Source organism: Falco naumanni, chromosome 6 (assembly GCF_017639655.2).
Source record: "Falco naumanni isolate bFalNau1 chromosome 6, bFalNau1.pat, whole genome shotgun sequence".
NCBI classification, from domain to species: domain Eukaryota; kingdom Metazoa; phylum Chordata; class Aves; order Falconiformes; family Falconidae; genus Falco; species Falco naumanni.
Genome location: NC_054059.1, coordinates 28,027,145 through 28,047,229, shown reverse-complemented (window position 1 = coordinate 28,047,229; position 20,085 = coordinate 28,027,145). Strand labels below are relative to the sequence as shown.

The window sequence follows — 20,085 nt, the reverse complement described above, 5'->3', positions numbered from 1 at the left end:
GCCCGCGCCCGCGCCGCGACCCGGAAGCGGAAGGGTGGGCGCGCGGCGGGCTGAGGTGAGGGGCCGGCCGGCCGGGGGCGCGCAGCGGGTGCGGGCTGCCGGGGGAGGCCGCGGCAGCGGCGCCGGGTGGAAGGAGCCGAGGCGGAGCGTCCCCGGGAGGCGGGGGGGTGCCGCAGAGGAGCGCTCGGCCCGCGGCTGCGGCGGCCAAACCGGCGCTGGGCGCTGCCCGCCCTGGCGGAGCCGCGTTCCCGCCGGGGCCCCGCCTCTCGCCTCTCCGTGGGAAGCGGCGTTGCCGTTGTTGCCGTCGATCAGGTTATCGTCTGGGGCTGGAGGGAGGAACGGGAGGGAAAGCCACGCGCGGGGCCGCCCTTCCTGGCTTCTCCGTGCCCGTCCCGCCGCAGCACCCGGCCTCGGGCAGGACCCGGCGCTTCCCGCGCCGCGGGGGAAGGGGCGCACCGCAGGGAACGCGCTATGGAGCTGCAGGAGCTCCGTAACCACCTACCGCGTTGGGAAAGCTCGTGATTTACTATCTGCTGAGTTGTGCCTTCCTCAGAGACGGCAGGCAGAATCGGCGAATCTGCTCGTGTTGCGGCAGCTGCCGCTCTGAAGGGGGGGGCTGCTGGATCCGCGCTGGTGGCTGGAAGGAGCTCAGTGGGGTGCTGGGTGCCACGACTCCCTGCAGCACTGCTTGTCGCGGAGGGTGGCTTTTGGTCTGCCAGAGACCCGGTGTTCGCTTAATGACAAACGCGGCGGCAGCCTGGGGACTGTAATCCAGCACTGCATCGCAGATCTAAGCTCCTCCTTATGCATCTTCCATTCTTTTTTGCAGTGTCGGCTGTCTTCAGTAGGCTGTCTGCCTCCTCTGTCTTCTTCTTTCCACCTGCTTAACATGTCTGAAGCCCTGTAGTTAAAATATTCTTCTGTGAAGCTGGGAAATAGGGGTTTTGTGCTCCTGCTTTTTGACACGGGCTAGCCAAATGTTAAGCAACTGAAAGCAGTAGAGCAGATACAGGAAAAATACTTCTGGAATACACTCGGAACTCCCAGTAAATCAGTTCTAAGGCACTAAATATAACATCCTTCTTGCCTGGAGTTTTCAGGAACATGTTAAGTAGTAATGGCTGCTCAGAGAAGTATTACAGTCAGTAGTTTTTCAGAAGTAGGTTTTTTTGTTGTTGTTTTTTTGTTGTTGTTTTTTTTAATGGGAGCATAATCTTTGGAGCAGGGATTGCATTGGATGCATTTTGCAGGGCACTTAAAAATCATTAATGCTTTCAAGTGATACTATACATTTTAAGTTTTGTCTGGTTTCTGAATCTGCATCAATAGAAACTGACCTTTGCAATAGTCTGTAAAGTCAGTAGCAGCATTTTTTTGATTAATCAGAGGACAGGGAAGTTTTAGCAGAGAGGTTGAGGGACTTGCCACAGTCACACACAGAGAGCACCAGAGGAACATTGCTGCTTCGGTTCTCAAATCCTTTATAAATTTCCAGGTTTTGTCCACAGTTAACTCTGGTGTTTGCCAGGAACTCCTTCCCTTGATGGTATGACAAGCATTAATTTTTATTTTTCCTACCTAGAAGATCTTCCTTGATCCAATTATGAAAAAATGTTTAGAAAAGGAAAAAAACGACACAGCAGCAGCAGCTCACAAAGCAGTGAAATCAGTACTAAAAGCAAGGTAAGCTGAATTTAGTATATACTCTGTTTATGGAAGCACTTTTGTTTGTGCCAAGCTGACAGTTCAGTGGTTCGCTTGCACTGATGGTAGGGTATGTTTCCTATATAGGATATAAAATGCCATGTTCCGCAAGGACAACTTTCTACTTCTGCTGTTCCTCAGATTGTGTTATGAGAGTTAAACCCCCTCTACTCGTTGTAAAGCCCTTGCATTCTGAGATGAATGCTCGATTGCTTCCATAGTGAAGCCCACAAGAGTTTATGGCAGCACATAGTGAGTGAGGTTTGGAGGAAAAAGTGGTACGTTTGTTCTGTAGTGCTAAATACTGTCGTTAAGAAGATGCCTGGTGCTAGGTACCAAGAGTTAGTTTATTCTTCAATACTAGTTGGTTACTCAGGATCTCTAAAAAGTATTCTTCATTTTGAATAATGTGTCCATTTTGTCTGATAGGTTTTGGAATGATCATTTGAATATTCTGGATTTTCCAAGGTGCCGTTTCACTTCCCTTGCACTGCTATGCTATTCCAAGCATTGGTGACAAGCATGTAGTTGTCAATTTCTTCAAGTTAAGATGCAGTACCAGAAAAGTCTGGACATAACCTTAAGGTTCATTTTCTCTTTTTCTTTTATTTCCTCCTTCTTTCAAAGTATTTGTGGACTTCTCAAGGGTTCCTGCTGGTTTTGTATCAATCTAATCTACACTGAGGCAGAAAGATAACTTCAGGAAAGAAATAGGTGGTGGTGTTTTTTTTCTCCTCATTTTGCAGTGCTGCTGAAGTAATTAGAATGTAAACACTGATTTATTTTTTTTAAAAAAAGAGTTGAGGCAGGGTATCTAAAAGTGAATTTTTAATATGTTCTCAGTAACTTTCTGATGATCCCGATTTTTAATTTTTTATTTATTTTTTGTAGTCTGTAGATTCCAGTCTTGGGGGACTTTCCAGGTCTAGTACTGTGGCTAGTCTAGATACAGACTCCACGAAAAGTTCAGGTATGTAATCGCAGTTCGAGCAGATACTTGTGGAGCAGGATTAACTTTATGTGTGTTCATATGAAAGAGCAGAGAATGGAAAGGGTTAAAATATGTATTTTTAATAATTGTGAGTGACTCTGTAGGTAGCCTGTTGACTAATGTATGCATAGCTCTAGGCTTCTAAAACATTATTAATGATTCATCTAGGATTATGTCACTGTTTTCAAAGTAAAGTGTCTGAGTAAGAAAAACTTAGTTGCAGTACCAGTCTGTTACACGGCATAAATCTGGTGTAACTTTTTGGAAGCTATGTTTCTTGCTTTTACATTTGCCCTGAAATAATGGAAATAAGATTTGATTTCAGCTGTTCTTGCTCACTAGATCACAGTGTGTCACTGTTGGACCAAATAGTTCATTTAAAACAAATCTATATAGAAAAGGAGAACCAGCTGATTCAAGGTTGTTAACTAAAAATGTGAATTAGTATAAACAACACTGTATCACAGATTCATATGAAACTGTTGCCTTTTCCAAGGACTGTTGTGAATTGACCCAGGACAGTTCGTTAAGGAGATGATTTAATATACTGTGGTAAAGTTTAGTGTTTGATGAAAGTCAGCAAAAATTACGCAATTTAATGTTAGTTCCATTGGCACCAATTAGAATAGTGTTACTGTTCTGGAATTCTTCAGAATTGCTTTGTTTTATTTTGTTGCAGGACAAAGCAATAGTAATTCTGATACGTGTGCAGAATTCAGAGTTAAATATGTTGGTGCCATTGAAAAATTGAAACATAATGAGAGCAAAAGTCTTGAAGGGCCATTGGACTTGATAAATTACATAGATGTTGCACAGGTAAGTGGGTTACAAAAGACAATACCAACAACATCAGAACACTAAGCTTTTAGGCGTATTTCTTTCATATTATCATGGGATCTGACATCTTTTTATGTAAATTTTAGACTTACTAGAATGAAGTAGCTTACTTTAAAAAACATTATGTTATGAATCCCAAAAGCTGTCACACAATTCCATCCTACTGAGTAACTGGAGAAGGCGCCCAAAAAGCAGTTTTGAAGAAGCAGGCTCAGGGCGAAGGCACTTCTCGTGAGTCATTACTGTATAAGTAACCCACTTGAAAGTTGTTATATTGTCTTGAAAGTTGTTGTATTGTCTTCAGTGCTGTTAGAATTACTATCCAGGAAATAATACCTCCTCCAGATTTCCTCAGTACTGTAGAAGTTTTCCCATAGAGGAAAATGTCAAATTTCTGCTTACAATCACTTATGAACCCATGACCAAAAAAGTTGAGTAATATTTGGGTCGTCCTTGCCAAAGTGTGGTTACCTGTACTTACTTTTGTACTGAAAGCCGTAACTGGTTGTTCTCATTATGTAGGTGATTGTCTGTATCTTCAAAAGCACAGAATGTCTGTTTATCTTACAGCAACTTGACATTTCAAGTACCTGAATATACACTAAAACTATTTTTACATAACAAAATTGCTGCCAGTGTGGAACATAGATCACCCAGGGTCAGCGCAGCATGCCAGGGCATACGTTATTTCTCAGCCCATCTGATTTGTCCACAGGGCCAAACTGCCCCTGAGATGATCAGTTCCTTTCTGGAATCATGTAATATTTAGAACAGAACAGAGTATTTCAGTTGGAAGGGACCCACAACGATCACCTAGTCCAACTGCCTGACCACCTCAGGGCTGACCAAAAGTTAAGCGCATGTTGTTAAGGCCATTGTCTAAATGACCCTTAAAAAGTGACAAGCTTGGGGCGTCGACCACCTCTCCAGGAAGCCTGTGCCAGTGATTGACCACCCTCTTGGTAAAGAAATGCTTCCTCATGTCAAGTGTAAACTTCCCCTAAACATTTTTCACGTAATGTTAAGAGATGGGAGGAGTGCAAGTGTGGCAGGCAGACTCCACGCAGCAAGATACGAGCCGGGTCAGTGATGTTGCTGATTCTGTAGGCATAAACACATTTTCTATTATGTATCTTCATTGTTCACGTTGTTCTGTCTGCACTAAAGGCTTTTGTTTGTTTCCCTCCAAAGCAAGATGGAAAGTTACCTTTTGTTCCAGGTGAAGAGGAGTTTATTATGGGAGTTTCCAAATACGGCATTAAAGTTTCAACATCTGATCAGTATGTAAGTGACTCACAACAAACTGTCTTTTTGGTGAGAGTTGGAAAGTTGCTTTTATTTTTTTCTCTGATAGATGAACTGTTTGACCAAAATGTCACTTCAGGCTTTAAGCAAAAGTCAAAGAAACAGACAAAAAAAGCTCTCACAGCAGCACTGCTTAATGTTGTTATCTCCTCAGGGCTCTGTATTTCCTAGTTGGATTGATTTGGCTTAGGACAAAAATCCATCCCTTTTGAGATAGAGCACCAGACAGAAGGCAAGCAAGCCCTTCTGCTCTTTGGGCGCGCCTTTCTCTCTCTGTAGTTGTCCTGCCATCCTCTCATGTGGAAGAGTAGCATGACTCTGGTGGCCAAGACCGCTCCTCAGCCTGAGTTAGTAATGCAGTTCCTGCGCAGTTGTGGAGAGGAGAAAACAAAGCATGGGGCTTTTTTTCAGTAATACTTGAGTTGTATTCCTCTTTAAAGTTCCAGCCTTGCACCCCTAATCCAAGAGTGTGAGTTCGCTGCAGCATTAAAGCCTCATGATGCCGCTTTATTGAATAAGCCTATTTTTCGTTTGCATCGTTTCTTACAAGTAGTTTATTTTCCTTTAGTGCACTTCCAAGTAGCTTTTTTTGCTAAAAATAAATAATCTGGTCTCTTCCCCAGGGCCCTCTAGTTGCCTTTGTGTAGCTTTGTGTTGCAGCCATGTGGTTTCTTTCTGGTGGCCCTCAGGGCCCCAAATACCATAAATACTTGGCCTTAATGATGTCATGACCCATCAACAACCCAGCAATGCCTGTTAGTACAAGCCTCGAGTATGAGGACGGTGAATAGCATTGCTCAATAGCTGAATACTCTGAAGAGAACCAAAAAGTTTCCTTTGGTCCCCTCAGAAAACACCACACTTGTTTCCAGTGCCTGGGAGGAAGTGTAGTAGTTGTTACTCGAACTTTGAATTCTTTCGGGTTCTGTTTTTGCTGTCTTCCTAAATTGTTAATTCTCATTAAGAACATAGGTTACACTGTTATTTGAATTCCTTTGTACTTTGATAAAGATCAAATAGGTATTTTTAAGACTTTTATCCATCATTCTTCTGTCTTTAAGCTGAAAGCATGCACAAGCTGATAAAGCCTTCTGTGATTAAGCTAGCTTGCACTGGCATTTTATTGCACTGCATTCTACTTCCCAAATTCTGGCTTTCTGCATCTTTTGTCATGGCGGACATTTAGTTTGTCCTTTAGTGTGTTAGTCCACGTAACTTTTCATAGAGCTCCAAGATGGGAAGGTTTTCTCTGCGTTCATACAGAGAATTCAGTCTTTTATGACTTTGGGGGAAAGGCGAATTCTGTGATTTGTAGATGTTTTTGCAGGTGAATAGGCAGCTATTTATTTCAGATGCCAAAAAGAGAACTGATTGCAGGATACAAGTGTTTTCCTCATGGATTTCAGCCCGTGTTTGAGAAATTATTTCATTAGTGACCTAAATATGTACAGATATATAATTCACTGGTACATTTCCATTGTTGGTGGATGCAACCGTTAGAAACCAAAGGTGAAGTATTTACATAAGTCACATTGAGTCTTTGCCCGCCTTCACATTCCATTTGTGTGTGCTTGTACGTTATATGTCTGTACATACACTTATAGCACAGTTTGTCCACCCGTCACCTCATTTCTCTCTGAGATGTGAAATCCCCTCAGAGCCAAATACTGGAAGGAGGGAAGGAAATGAATTTACAGAGTGACTGCGTACTTAACAGAACTATATCCTCCCTCTTTTACATGCACATTAGCACTGTAGCAAGTTCCAAGCAAGTAACTAAAAAATTACAAGCAGTTTGGAGGAAAATCATGGCATCTTTCAGAGACTGGAGAGTTGATCCACTAAGTTCCGTGTCAGCTCCAGCTGCCTTCAGTATGGTACGATGGTGACAGTATGAATATTGTGATTGTCGAGTGAATGTTGTCATTCATTTCATTCACGAGTGATGGAGATGTTCTTTGGCAAGGTGATCTCAGGAGCTCTGACAGAGGCTTCTCCCTTCATGGTTTCATAGTAGGGATCAATCTCACTGTCCATTTTTACAGCTTCTATATCGAAATGGGCATTTCTTTAGACCCTTCAGCTGCTGGCAGGGACAAGGTGTTTGATGCCGTGAACATGGAAAAAGCTGTATAGAAGCCGTAAGACCCTAGAGGTGGTATGACTGGAGTAAACCAGATGAGCCGTATTGGTTGGGTAGGATGGCTTGAGAAGAAAGGCTTTGTGTAGGGTAGGTCTGCAGACCTTGCACTGGATGACATCAGCCAACCTTTGTGGAATGGCCAAGATCAGAACTGTTGGGACTGTGCTGAAACCCTGCAACTGCAGTGTGGAGAAGTCTCCTGGACTAGATCTCTGCCAGAGTCAGGATCCATGCTGTGGCCACAAGTGGCCTGGCTATATCCGCATGGCTACCCACCCCTCAAAGCAACTAACCTTGTCCATGCCCTCTTCTGGGAACAGGGGAACAGTTTCTCATGCATACGCTTCCTGGAACAAAGGCAGGGGATTGTCTAGAAAAATACTGTAAAAGCAGAAAGTTGTTTTAAGTTATCTCTGTGCCAGAGGTACAGTGTACCACCGGTCCTACTCACAGAGGGTGAGTGAGGACAGGTTGGAACCCGATGTGTGCTTCTGCAGTATGGCCAGGAATAGAGTCCATATATGAATGCAATTCTAAAATAGAAGCAAAAATTAAAGCTAAAACTGTTAAACCAACACTTATTTTTTTAAAATGTTGACTACACTCTCATTTAAAAAAATTGTAATTTTGCCAAGGAATACTCTTCTCTGTAAAGAAATCTGAAGTATTCTTTTGTAGGAGACAGAATTAAATCAGGTGGAAAACTGAAATAGCTGTTGCAGTGTTCCAGAGTAACTTTTATTTGCCACATGGTTTCAGGATGTGTTACATAGGCATGCTCTCTATTTAATTGTACGGATGGTCTGCTATGATGATGGTCTGGGAGCAGGAAAAAGTTTACTGGCTTTGAAGACAACAGATGCAGCCTCTGAAGAATGCAGCCTCTGGGTATATCAGTGCAATAGTTTGGTAAGAGTTTATGTTTACAGTATTTAATTTAGGTATCAGTATTTTGATTGTAAAGGGAGATTCTAAAACCCAAGGCCCTTGTGAAGGCTTTTTGGCAGAAGGGGAATTGCTCAATCAGAAGAGAGCATAAACCTGGGGAGAAAAACCCTGCTGACTGCATTTGATCAGCTTTGAGGAAAAATATTTCCATTCCCTAAAATTGCTAATGAATGTACACGCCAGAGAAAGCTCTTTGCAATTTCAAGAGTGCTGATGTTGCTGCTAAGGACAACCCTCTGTTTGTATTTTCAAAGACAAAAACCTTTTAAGATCGGACAGGGCGGGAACAGATCAAGTTAACAATTCTGGTAACAGAGCATGCATTCATAGTTATAAGGAAGGGAAGTGATCCTTTCTTAAGAGTAGGAGAATTCATTGTCAAGATACTTTTAAGACACACACCCTTAGCAGCACTGGGGGAACACATGAACTGACTTTCTGAATGCTGGTATCATGCTATGATGAAAGCTAACAACTCTGACTTGTTTCAAAAGAGCTCATTTAAAACAGCTTCCCACATGTCATCGCAGACCACAGAAATCAAATTAGATGTCATTGTGCTACTCCACTTTGCATGTCTGCCAAAAGAATGATAAAGGTTACATTGCGCTTTAAATGAGTTTTGAGACATTTAGAAGTTCTTCAGAAAGTGTTAATATGTGTGTTTGGGTTTTTGTTGTTTTTTTTTTTTTAGGAACAAGCACAAGCTATTTGCAAAGTGTTATCTACAGCCTTTGATTCAGTTCTAATGTCAGAGAAGTCCTGATTTTCCTCAGCAGCACGTGACAGTGCAGTACAAGAGGCCTCTGCATAGGGACAAAACGGGGCTCCTCTGTGATACCGCAGACCGGCTGTAGCTATACACAAACCTAGAAGAGATTTGCTGTGCAAACAAGAGCCATGCACCATTGCACATGGTACTTTGTCATGCCCCAAACAGGACTTGAAGGAATGATACCATCTTCAGTTTCCAGGATAACAGAGAATTTTATATTTAACATTATTTTTTTCCTAAATTGTTTTGTATATTAATGTCAATATTGTAGAAATGTAAAATAAAACTGACACTTGCTTCTATCTCTTTGTCTGAAAAAGAATTTGTTAATATAGGCTTCACTTCTGCTTAGCCTAGATACTAGAACAAAACGAGAGCAAAGCGATAATAGGTAGCTGTTTGGTTATTTACACCTCTAATTTCATCTTAGGTGTGCTGTCTACACAGTTTCTATGTTCAACTAAAAATCCACAAGACGTAGCACTTGAGCAAAAAAATGTACTTGTTTGTATTTCTGCTTTATATGTTGAAAGGAACAATATTGCCTAAGCAATGCAGAGTAACAGAAGAGACGTAGCCAAAGTGATTTTAAAAGTAGTTTTATTTTTCCAGACATTTGACTGGTTAACAAGAGTAAAATTTATTAATCATGCTCTAATTATAAATCACTGCATCCAGGACATTGAAAATAAGAGTTGATTTTAGGTTATACAATATGTACAGTTGCTCTGCAACTAAAGAAAATAAAAACAACTGAATTGAATATTATACATCTCATAGCATTCTAAGCTGCATTTTAAGTGTCACTTGCTCCTTTTTAAACAGTTAACACAGCAACCTAATAGTCTGTCTATTAACAGGGTTTTTTTGAGTCATTATTTTAATCAGATTTGAAAAGTTGTATGAAATATGCCAAAATTTTGGACTTAAAATTCTTAATTTTATATTATAAATAGATATCTACAGGCTCTAGAATTTCTTTTTCCCTCTGCCAGAGGAGCAAACTTTGAGAAACATGGAAAAATCAAGGGGTAAATTTTGTTTAGCTGCTCTTTATTGGTCCTCAAGATTGTAGCTGTATGCACTGTTAGTGCCGTTATGTTGTGTTCTACAAGTTTCCTGGTTTCTAAGTGACCAGTGAAGAAGGCTGTGATACTTTAAAGTGTATTCCTCTTCTAGCAGAACTCAAGGAAAATTTGCATCATTTAACTTTACGAGTTGTTACATACACTATAAGATTCTGTGTTAAAAATACTGTACATTAGGAGATCTGTGCAAAATAATATGCCCATTTACTCTCTAGACTCTATCAGGGATAGAAACATACAAAATAGTGTTGCAAACTGAACATATCAGTAAGTGAATAAAACTGTAGTGCTAAACTATTACTCTATTGTTTTACCGGGAACTTTGAAAATACAGACTAATTTGCTTCAACTTGCAACAAAAATATCTTGAAACATTCCAGTTTGTTCCCCATTTATTACTGCAGCAACAGCATCTAGGAAATGAAAGTTATGCATGGACTTGGCTGTACCCACACTTTCGAGAGGCTGTCAACCAACTGTACCATGTAGGAAAGGCAATACAAGGTAAGATCAGTGTTGCTCTTCCAGCACTAACGCAACGGGATTTTTTCTCCACATAAGCATATATGGTGCTGGCCCATTTTCCATTCCGTTCAGTATGAAATGGCCAATTTAAACACCATTTGTCAGAAATTCAAAGTTCTCTTGATAAATCTAGAGATACAATATTCACAAAATGTGATCAAAGCCAATGTGACCTAGACATCAGTTTTTCTTATTCTATGCCATCAGTTGTTTTCCTGTAGCATAAGCAAAACCTGGTACAATTTCACAATATACAAACATCAAAATGACATCATTTTGGTGTTGGTGTTTTGTATTCCATCAACCAACTATGAACTATCCATGGCCTAGCCTTTTTTAAAAATTTTTTTTCACAAATTAGTAAAACAAATTTAACAGTGTAGCTACCATATATGTGGGTATATTATATAAATACAGAGTGAGTGAGCAAACTATCATTGTTTGCAAGGTAGTGGCACACAAACTTTATAAAACGGAACATAACATAGCGTACTTGTGAGGTGTCGGATACCTTATTGACCAAGGATAATTATCTTAAGTGTTCCACCAAATATGTTCTCTCTGTGAACACATTGCTGGATGATTTAAGAAAATTCAAGGATTTAAAAACAAAGTCTAATCACTATAATGAGACAAGTGTAAGAAATGCTCTGCAATCCATCATCATAGTTAAGTACATTTCAGGAAGTGCAGTTTTCATATCCTTGAGTTAATGTAGTAACTCGTTAATATTGCCATAGTTTAGTTAGCCAGCAGTAGTCACATTAAATGACCGAAATGGATGTAACGTACATAAAGAACATTCAAAAAACAGGTTCTACACACGTGCAGCATAGAAAAATGAAACAGTCTCAAGCTCACAAAATTAGAACTAGGAAGTCCAACGACTAACACAGATTTCAGATAACTTTACGCAAATATCTACATCCGTTCTGAAAGAAAGAAGTTTCTCTTGTGGTAAACTGAAATACTTTTTCGCTTTTACCTGGCCAAAGACACCCGATTAAAAGTTTCTTCTACAATTGTTGACATCCTGGATGACAGCCAGTGTGGCAAGATGCTGAAGTCCTTTTAGAACTATGCAGCAGCTCGCATGTTTTGGTTCCAACACTTCAAATGGCACTGAGTGTTGGATAAACTCACTGCCCTGTTAGATGCACACGATTTCTTTGACTGGGGAAGCAACACTGAACTGTGGTACTGTCATGTTACAGAAGGGAGAGTAAAATTACAGTGAATTGATTGAAAAGAACAGTCATAATGTTGTGATGTTCACACACTTAGATGGATTTTGATTGTTAAAGCTTTTCAGTTCACCTTGAAAAATACAGGAAGAGTTGTTTTCTTTAAAGTGTAAACTGCTCACAAGAAGTTTTCACATAGAAAAAGTTTTAAAAGTCCCAAAATCAGAATGATGGCAATAAAAAAGTAAGCTACAGTACCTAGGACTTGGGCAGTGCTCTGGCAAGGCATCTGCAGATAGGTAGATGAAATGAAATAGAGCAAAACATATTTCTGTGACCGCTGGAAATGAGAAATGTCTCCACTTATCAGTAGCAATTTAGTCAACAATAAAGTGCACAAATGATACAGGGAAAGCTCCTTTCCGACTGGGATCTCCATCAATATGACCAATCTGAAAGAGTCCAGATATTTTTCAAGTTAATTTCAAAACGCCATTTCAGTCACACCAAAATGAATACCAGTCACCTTCCTGCCTATAACATGCAAGCCTCTCCCTACATATTTTCTGCAGTAGTGGTGTTTTTCTTTTGTGAAGAGGAAAATTCAGTCCTACTGGGTGCACTCAATTTTCAGCTATAGACGTGTCTTTTTTTTCCTAAATTTAAATGTTTTATCCAGTTCTTTGAAAGTAACACCTCTTAATGTAGTATACTGCTGCACCATTTCAGCGCATTCTGTAATGCCTCACAGCCCATGTTCTGCCTCTGTTAAGTTGCTTCTTTTTCCCCCACTTACCAATCACCGAAAGGTAAAAGGATAGATGAAGCTTCAACAGTTTTGGGTTTTGCATGCATCTATTTGTGTTTCTGCAGCATTATTGTCAACTTAGATGCAATTTGAAGTTCTATTCTTTGTTAGCTAACAGAGTAATGCAAGTATTTTCATGTGTAACAACTTCCCAAGACGTTGTAGCTGATGAGAACCTGGGATGTAAATAGTTGAGATGGTTTCCCAGCTCAAATAGACCATTTCTCCCTCTCAGTCAGCTGATGAGTTAGGACAATACACAGCTGTCTTCTGAGGCCCACCACCCAGCATCTGAAACAGTAGCAGATTCTTAATTCACTGACACCTCACCCCAAGAACTTCCTGAATCACACAGACCATGTCCCCTGTGTATTGTGAACCTCACTAATCAGGTTTGGTTTTTTCTGAATGAGAAAAGCTGAAAATTTGTCTGGTTTGATTTTTTTTGAGCAAAAGACATGTCTGGAATCAGGTTCCCATGAGATGAAACTTTTCTTGTTATTTGGAAAAACAGCAGGGGACCTTCTGAAGTCAGTGTCAACCTCTAGATTTCATTTCTTTCCAAGTGTGTTGATAGAAAATGCAAAACACTCACCCACCACTCCTGATCTTCTTCACCATCAACCACGATAATATCTCCCTCCGAAAACGTAAGCTCATCTGGGTTATCTGCTACACAGTTGTAAATTGCTTTTACTCTCTTGGGTTTAGTTTTTGACTGAAATATAAAAATATGTAAATGTAAAAAGCAATGTAGCAGAGAAGAGACAGAAGAGACTTAGAGTTGGTCTATAGGAAGCTTCAGAACTGCTTCAAACTGCTACTTTTCATAGGTTAGAGTTCAGCTGTATCTTTTATGCTGGGTGCTCATGCTTCAGGCTGAATTTGGCAGCACCCAAAGCCTTTTGGAACCAATGGCACCTCCAACAGGGGCCAGGTTCCCCTTAGCAATCTTCCACTGTGACTCATCCAAACCTGTCCTCAGAGCTGTGTATCACAGCAGTGAGAATGATTTCATGCAGGAGGTAGGGTGATCAAGTTCAAGTGCTACACAGCAAGTGTAACAGCACCAGCATTATCAGAAAGAGGCTTGAGCCACCTGCCGGTATGCCCCTTCTTAATTTGCTAAACCCATTTCAGCAGTGTACAAACCCTCCGAAACATCCTCTGCCTCTCTGTAGTGCTTTGAGGACTGCAAGCTACAGGAGTGTGGTTTGGCAACTCTTCTAATACGAAAGTTTAATAAGAAGTTGCAATACTCCAATATTGCAGTGGGACTCCAATCCTAGTTGGGTTCTGTTTGAAGTGATGCTGAAATTGTTTTGCTCTGGTATCACAGTATCCACTGTCCTAATCTCATACCCCTCTCGGTGCAACCCAAGCCTTCTGCTACTTTTGTTTTCAGCCTCCTCATTCTCTATTGCAGACTGACAATAATGCTACCTACCTAGTCTTTCCATGCAAGGAGTGAAGAGGCACAGGACCTGGAGGCAGGGCATAAGTTCCTACCATGAATCCACCCTTTTCCCCTCGTTGCCCCAGCCACAGCCAGCAAAAATCTCTCCTTTCTACCCTAAGATGTGAGAGCAGAGCTGTAAGTGCCATTTAGATCCAGAAACAACTGTTAATGCAATGGGTGTATGGGACAGAGGCTCCAGATGGGATAAGGAAAAGAAGGTCTCATCACCATCCTGGAGACTCCCAGGCACCAGTCCCAGCCTCTAGTCAGGTCAGCCATGGAGCAGGAAGCTTGTAAGGAGAGAAGAGACTCCACTCACAAGTCTGCTTCTTTCTACCAGCAAAATGCTCTGCTGAGGACAGTACTACCCAACAGCTTCTTAACGTGCCATTTTGTTAGAGCTGAGCGCCATGCAGAAAAAGGAGGATGTGTATGGGGAAGGAGAAGAGGTAGCATGATGTTATGCTCCTCTGTAACTATCCATTTGCATTTCAATACAAAAACCTGGCCCTGCCCAGACCAGGCATAACTTTAGGCTCCAGCTGTTGGGCACACCCTTGTGAGCTGGCAGCCTTGCACGGCATCAAGGCAATTTTGCCAGATGCTCCATCTCAGTCAAGTTACAGTTTGAACCACAACCACCTTTTAGGTCAAAAAGGAAAAGCTTCACACCAGTACAACAGTGATATAACCACTAACTTCAAAGTACAGTAATTACAGGTATTTCTTGTTCTTTTGGAAGGCAAGGAAATGAAAATAGATCCCATTCCCAGAAGACTAAAAACTTCCAGGAAAGTTTCCCATGTATCTACAATATGGTTCCAAAAATCTAAAATATACATAGAAGAAAAAAAGATGCATCAGGAATTTCCATGTGAAAATTAGACTATTAGGCAAATGCACTGTATAGGAGATAAGCTGCTGGCTACATGTGCACGTACAACTAGACCTCTTTTTTCTTTACTCTTCAGAAGTAAAGCACTTCTGCAATCATTTCCTAAACCTGGGCTGGCTTCTGGATCCTCTAGCAGGGTAAGGACTCAGCAAAAAAGCTGGAGTATAAGGCTAAATGGAGCGATTTAGCCAAAGTACTTTAGCTAGATTGATCTAGCTAAAAGCTCTTTAGCTGAGGGGCCCTTGACTAAATCTCAGCTAAGATGCTTTAGCTAGATTGATTTAGCTAAAGCACCTTAACTAGCACATACTCCCTAAGCCAGGTTTCCCTTAATTCTTTGTCCTATGACAGAAGAAAATCATCCAGCTGGTTTTCTCAGTCTCACAAAATTCACCCTACTGAAGCCCTAGAGACACCTGAAGAGTCAGATCTGTTCTTCATATTACCTGCAATTAATATTAGACAGTGGAGATACTGACTGTTCCCTAGAAACTAGCCAGGATAGCTCATTTCATCATAACTAAAGCAATTTGTCCTATAAAACTAAAAAGGAGTGAACAAGATAGAGAAACTAATACAACTTTCATTTATACAGAAACCCAGGTAAACAGCCATTTCAGAACCAACGGATGTGTTCAGAGTACGTGGCCAATGCTCACACCTGAATCCCAGAAAACACAACAGAAATTGTGATAAGAGTTCAACAGCTTCACAAAATAAATATGGCAATTCCCTCTGTGCACGTAAGCAAAAGGGATAAATATTCCATTTTACACTACTCAGACCGTTTTGTTTTCTTGTAGCCTAAAACATGGAAGTTGTTTTGATGCAAGAAAGACAGTAACTTGATTGAACAAGAGTGGGGGAGGCAAGAAAATAGAAGATTTTATACTCCCAACTAATGCAAGATGAACTCCGGATGCCTCCGTGGCTTTTCAGCATTATCATATGAGAAACAGCTAATAGTAGTTCTAAATGCTCAAGATAAACAAGCAAGGCTATGCACACAAATACACTGAAGTCTGTCCTGGAGAGCTATTATTTCAGTAGATGTATATTTCAGTAGAAGGGAAAATGGATGAAGGAAGAGAGGCAGAGAACCGAAGAAGGCAGGTCTTCTCGTTACAGCTCATTAATATGACAGTCGCAGAGCCACGAACAGCACATCTCCTACCTCTCAGTTTATTATTCACCCACTGAACCACACTCCTGCACAGAATGTAAAGCATGAAACAGCCCAGACATAGTCACATACAGTGTCTCAGAAAGTATGGACTCTCACAAAGTATGGTGATTTACTTACTGCAGAGAAATACTGTTACGATCAAGCGTGTATGAATGTTTTATGTCTATCAAACGAGAAAGCAACATAAAACGAGAGCAAGGACCAAAGATCTAGCTGAACTACACATAATGTACAGCTCACCTGACATATGGAAATGCATCCCTTCACCTACGCCAGTATAAGAATACAGGTATTGACACTAACGTGTGTTACCATTCATGGTCTTAGATTATAAATAAAAGAAGGCCACACAGTTGTATCAAGAGACCATCTAAATCCAGCATCTCTCTTCTAACAGTCACTGTAAGGCTGGGGGAGGGTGCAGGAGAAGAACATACAATACTTGCAGCCTTCCCCTTCAGCCACCTTCCGGCTGGGGATGTCTCAAGTCAGATGCGGTTTCTGTGTACTCACTAAGAGATTTCTCTCCTGTCACCCAATGAATGAAAGACAAAGAGATGCAAAGAGAATGAACCGTACAAAGAACCAGTTTATTTTGTTCTGAGCTTGACTCCTACTAGTCTTGTCTGAAACCATTTGATCTATTGATGCGAACAACTCTGCTAACTTCTATTACAAAAGTAAGCATAAAAGCTCCCTTATTACTTACTTCACTGAAGGTTAAGAATGAAGTTACGTATGATCTACAAGTGACTCACTCACCAAGCTCACCTACAAGTAACTAACTTATGAAGCTTACATACCTTCACCAAGTTATACCATACATTCTGTACATTGTGTTGGCCACATTTGGACAACAAGTAAAGAGCCATCTTTTCTTTGCTTTCTCTTTGGGTTTTGTTGGTGGCTTTTTTTAAAATTTAAAATCGCATACTATCATATAGCAAATGCAAGAAAAGCAGAGTTTTCATAAATATTTAGCATAGTCATGCACATATTTAACACAGGATACGGGTTTTTTATTTTTTATGACTCTCACACTTTCTCCATAACAGGATACACTATTATATCAACACCGTGTCTGACAGAAACCTAGATTGTCTACTTACTATTTGTGATTTCCTTGGCATTGGTGCTGGTGGCTGGATCTGTGCCAAAGTATTTGTTGTAGAACCAGTTTGTGTTACTGGAATTTCACATACAGAAGATGACTCTCCTGCTCCTAAGGTAAGTAAAACAAGTAAATTTCAGGCATGCTTTAAAATAACAGTAAAAGTGATTCTACAAATTGAAACCAAATTAATTATTCTTTAAAAGATACAAATAATTTTATATCCCACAAGTATTTCATTTTTTAATGGTTCCTTCAAAATAAATGAACAGAATTTTTCTATCCTTTTCCTTACCAAAACAGGCCTGTTTTCCCAAAGACAACTGCCTAAGACCTTTAATACTGCAGACATGCTAAAAGAGAAAAAAGCCTATGACACGGATGAGAGCAGAACCAAATATTCCATTTCTCCATTTGCTCACTACAGACTGTGTGCTTTCAGCACCCTTCTTTCCTAGTAAAGACCATCATTATCAAGATGCTGTATCCTTCACAGGAGACTCCTGACACAGATGGCAAATAGTCATTAGCAAATTCCCCTTCGGTATGTCAAGCAAAACAAGAAAGAATCACAGTAAAACCCAATGAAACTAATAGATACAGTGGAAGGGGAAACTGGGTAGGAGAAATTCCACTACAAACACCACAGAATCCACACAACTTTACTTTGGACATTTTATTAATATGACATTAATGTAGCGTCCCAAAGTAGTAGTTACTTTGAACAATGAAAAGTGCAGAATGAATAATGAACTCTGAATTCTGTTCATTATAATGAAAAGACAGATACTGATCTGCAATTTAATTACAAGTGACATTATATGAGCTTTGGATTTTCAAACTAGAAACACATCCTTCTACCTGTATCTGCTACCTTGTTTATGACACATGCAAATAAGAGAGTAAACTAAGGTTTTCATAATGCATCCTTTGTTTGAGTGGGATTTAGGTGAGGTTAGGAAAGATAAAGCCCAACTGGAATTGAATCTGGCAAGGGATGTCAAAGACAACAGAAATGCTTCTGTAAATACACAGGTAACTAAAGAAAATTTAGGGAAAATGTGGGTCCATTGCTCAATGAGATGAGGACCTGGTTACACAGGGCACAGAAAAGGCTGAGAAACTGACTGCCACTTTTGCCTCAGCCTTTACTAGCAAGAATGGTCTTCAGGAATCCCAGGTCCCAGAGACCAGGGGGAGATCTGGAGCAAGGATGTGCGAAGTCCTGCACCTGGGGATGAACGAGCCCACGCGTCACTATATCTTGGTGGCCACCCAGATGGAAAGCAGGGCCAGAGGCAATAGGCACAAACTGAACCACAGGAGGAGCTATCTGAACATCAGGAGACACTTTGTTACTGTAAGGGTGACCCAGCACTGGCACAGGTTGTCCACGGAGGCTGTGGAGTCTCTATCCTGGAGATATTCAGAAGCTATCCGGACACGGCCTTGGGCAATCTCCAGAAGTCCCTTCTCAACTTCAGCCATTCTGTGATTCTGTTTCTTATTACACGGCCCCATTATTTACATTAATTGGCCCATAACTGTTCATGCTGAACAGCCTGAGGCGTCAGGGCCTACACAATCAAGAGAAACAAGAATCAGAATCATTTAGGGTGAAAAGACCTCTGACATCATCAAGTCCAACCACTAACCCAGGACTGCCAAGTCCATATCACATGTTTTTTGAACACCTCCACAGATGGTGATTCCACCACCCCCCTGGGCAGCCTCATCCAATGCTTGACCACCCATTTGGTGAAGAAATTTTTCCTCATATCCAATCTAAACCTCCCCTGCCACAACTTCAGGCCATTCCCTCTTGTCCTGTCCCTTGTTACCTGGGAGAAGTGACCGACCCCCACCTGCCCACAGCCTCCTCTCAGGCAGCTGTAGAGAGCGATAAGGTCCCCCCTGAGCCTCCTCCTCTCCAGGCTAAACACCCCAGCCCCTCAGCCGCTCCTCATCAGACTTGTGCTCCAGACCCTTCCCCAGCCCCGCTGCCCGTCTCTGGACACGCTCCAGCCCCTCCAAGTCCCCCTGGCAGTGAGGGGCCCGAAGCTGAACACAGGATTCCAGGTGCGGCCTCACCGGTGCCCAGTACAGGGGGACGGTCACTGCCCTGGTCCTGCTGGCCACACTGTGTCTGACACAAGCCAGGGTGCTGCTGGCCCTCCTGGCCACCCGGGCACACTGCTGGCTCACGCTCAGCCGGCCATCAACCAGCATCAACACTCCACCCCAGATTGTTGTCACCTGTAAACTTACTGAGGGTGCACTCAGTCCCTTCATCCAGACTGTCGATAAAACACTAAACAGGACTGGCCCCAACACTGAGCCCTGGGGAACAGCACTTGTGACCGGTCACCAGCTGGATGTAACTCCATCCACCACCACTCCTTGGCCCCAGCCACCCAGCCAGCTTGTAACCCAGTGCAGAGCACACCCGTCCAAGCCGTGAGCAGCCAGTTTCTGCAGGAGACGGTGCCAAAGTCCAGAGAGACAACATCCACAGTCTTTCCCTCATCCAATAAATGGGTCATCTTGCTGTAGAAGGAGATTGGGATCGTCAAGCAGGACTGGGCTTTCATAAACGCACGCTGGCTGGGCCTGATTCCCCGGTTATCCTGCACGTGCCACGTGATGGCACTGGGGATGATCTGCTCCATAACCTTCCCTGGCACCGAGGTCAGTGACAGGCCTGTAAGCTCCCCCGATCCACCTTCCTGCCCTTCTTGTAGAAGGGCATCACACAGCCAACCTCCAGTCTTCCGGGACCTCTCCCGTTTGCCAGGACTGTTGATGGATGACGGACAGTGGCTTGGCCACCAGCTCCCTCAGTTCCCTCGGGTGGATCCCATCCAGCCCCACAGACCTGTGTGTGTCCAAGCGGAGCAGCAGGTCACTGACTGTTGCCTCCTGGACTGTGGGGACTGCATTCTGCTCCTCGTCCCTGTCTTCCAGCTCAGGGGGCTGAGTACCCAGAAGGAAGCTCGTCTTGCGATTGAAGACTGAGGCAAAGAAAGCATTGAGTACCTCAGCCTTTTCCTCATCTTTTATGGCAATGTTCCCCACTGTATCAAATAAAGGATGCAGATTATCCTTGGCCCTCTTTTTGTTTCTAAC

General features: G+C 42.0%; 2 protein-coding genes across 15 annotated transcripts in view; one reads left to right on the top strand and one right to left on the bottom strand.

Moving 5' to 3' along the window:
- The first annotated feature begins 8 nt into the window (after window positions 1-8).
- On the top strand, window positions 9-9,005 carry ITGB1BP1 (integrin subunit beta 1 binding protein 1). 11 transcript variants are annotated; one of them, XM_040598712.1, is made up of 7 exons: window positions 9-55; window positions 1,583-1,683; window positions 2,596-2,674; window positions 3,375-3,511; window positions 4,724-4,816; window positions 7,740-7,889; window positions 8,623-9,005. In XM_040598712.1, exons 2-7 carry the CDS (start codon window positions 1,612-1,614, stop codon window positions 8,692-8,694), a joined length of 603 nt encoding a protein of 200 aa, XP_040454646.1. In that variant the 5' UTR covers window positions 9-55; window positions 1,583-1,611; the 3' UTR covers window positions 8,695-9,005. The 11 variants fall into 11 exon arrangements, with proteins under 11 accessions (XP_040454646.1, XP_040454648.1, XP_040454647.1 ...); XM_040598714.1 differs by having other exon boundaries at window positions 33-55; window positions 1,586-1,683; XM_040598713.1 differs by lacking the exon at window positions 9-55 and adding an exon at window positions 75-312 and having other exon boundaries at window positions 1,586-1,683.
- Window positions 9,006-9,286: 281 nt separating this feature from the next.
- Window positions 9,287-20,085, bottom strand: part of ASAP2 (ArfGAP with SH3 domain, ankyrin repeat and PH domain 2) — a 96,880-nt gene continuing 86,081 nt past the window's right edge. For all 4 annotated transcript variants that reach the window (XM_040598704.1, XM_040598707.1, XM_040598708.1 and 1 more), the window contains 3 exons: window positions 16,958-17,070; window positions 12,904-13,026; window positions 9,287-11,952 (listed from right to left, as the gene is read on the bottom strand). In XM_040598704.1, coding sequence (XP_040454638.1) covers window positions 11,878-11,952; window positions 12,904-13,026; window positions 16,958-17,070 — 311 coding nt within the window. In that variant the 3' untranslated portion in view covers window positions 9,287-11,877. The remainder of the gene's footprint in view (window positions 11,953-12,903; window positions 13,027-16,957; window positions 17,071-20,085) is intronic.

Coding starts and splice junctions, on each gene's coding strand:
- ITGB1BP1 (XM_040598722.1), top strand. CDS start 1,612: ATGTTTAGAAAAGGAAAAAAACGACACAGCAGCAGCAGCTCACAAAGC. Junction 3,512..4,699: donor ATTACATAGATGTTGCACAG/GTAAGTGGGTTA, acceptor TCTGCACTAAAG/GCTTTTGTTTGTTTCCCTCC. Junction 7,890..8,622: donor TATATCAGTGCAATAGTTTG/GTAAGAGTTTAT, acceptor TTTTTTTTTTAG/GAACAAGCACAAGCTATTTG.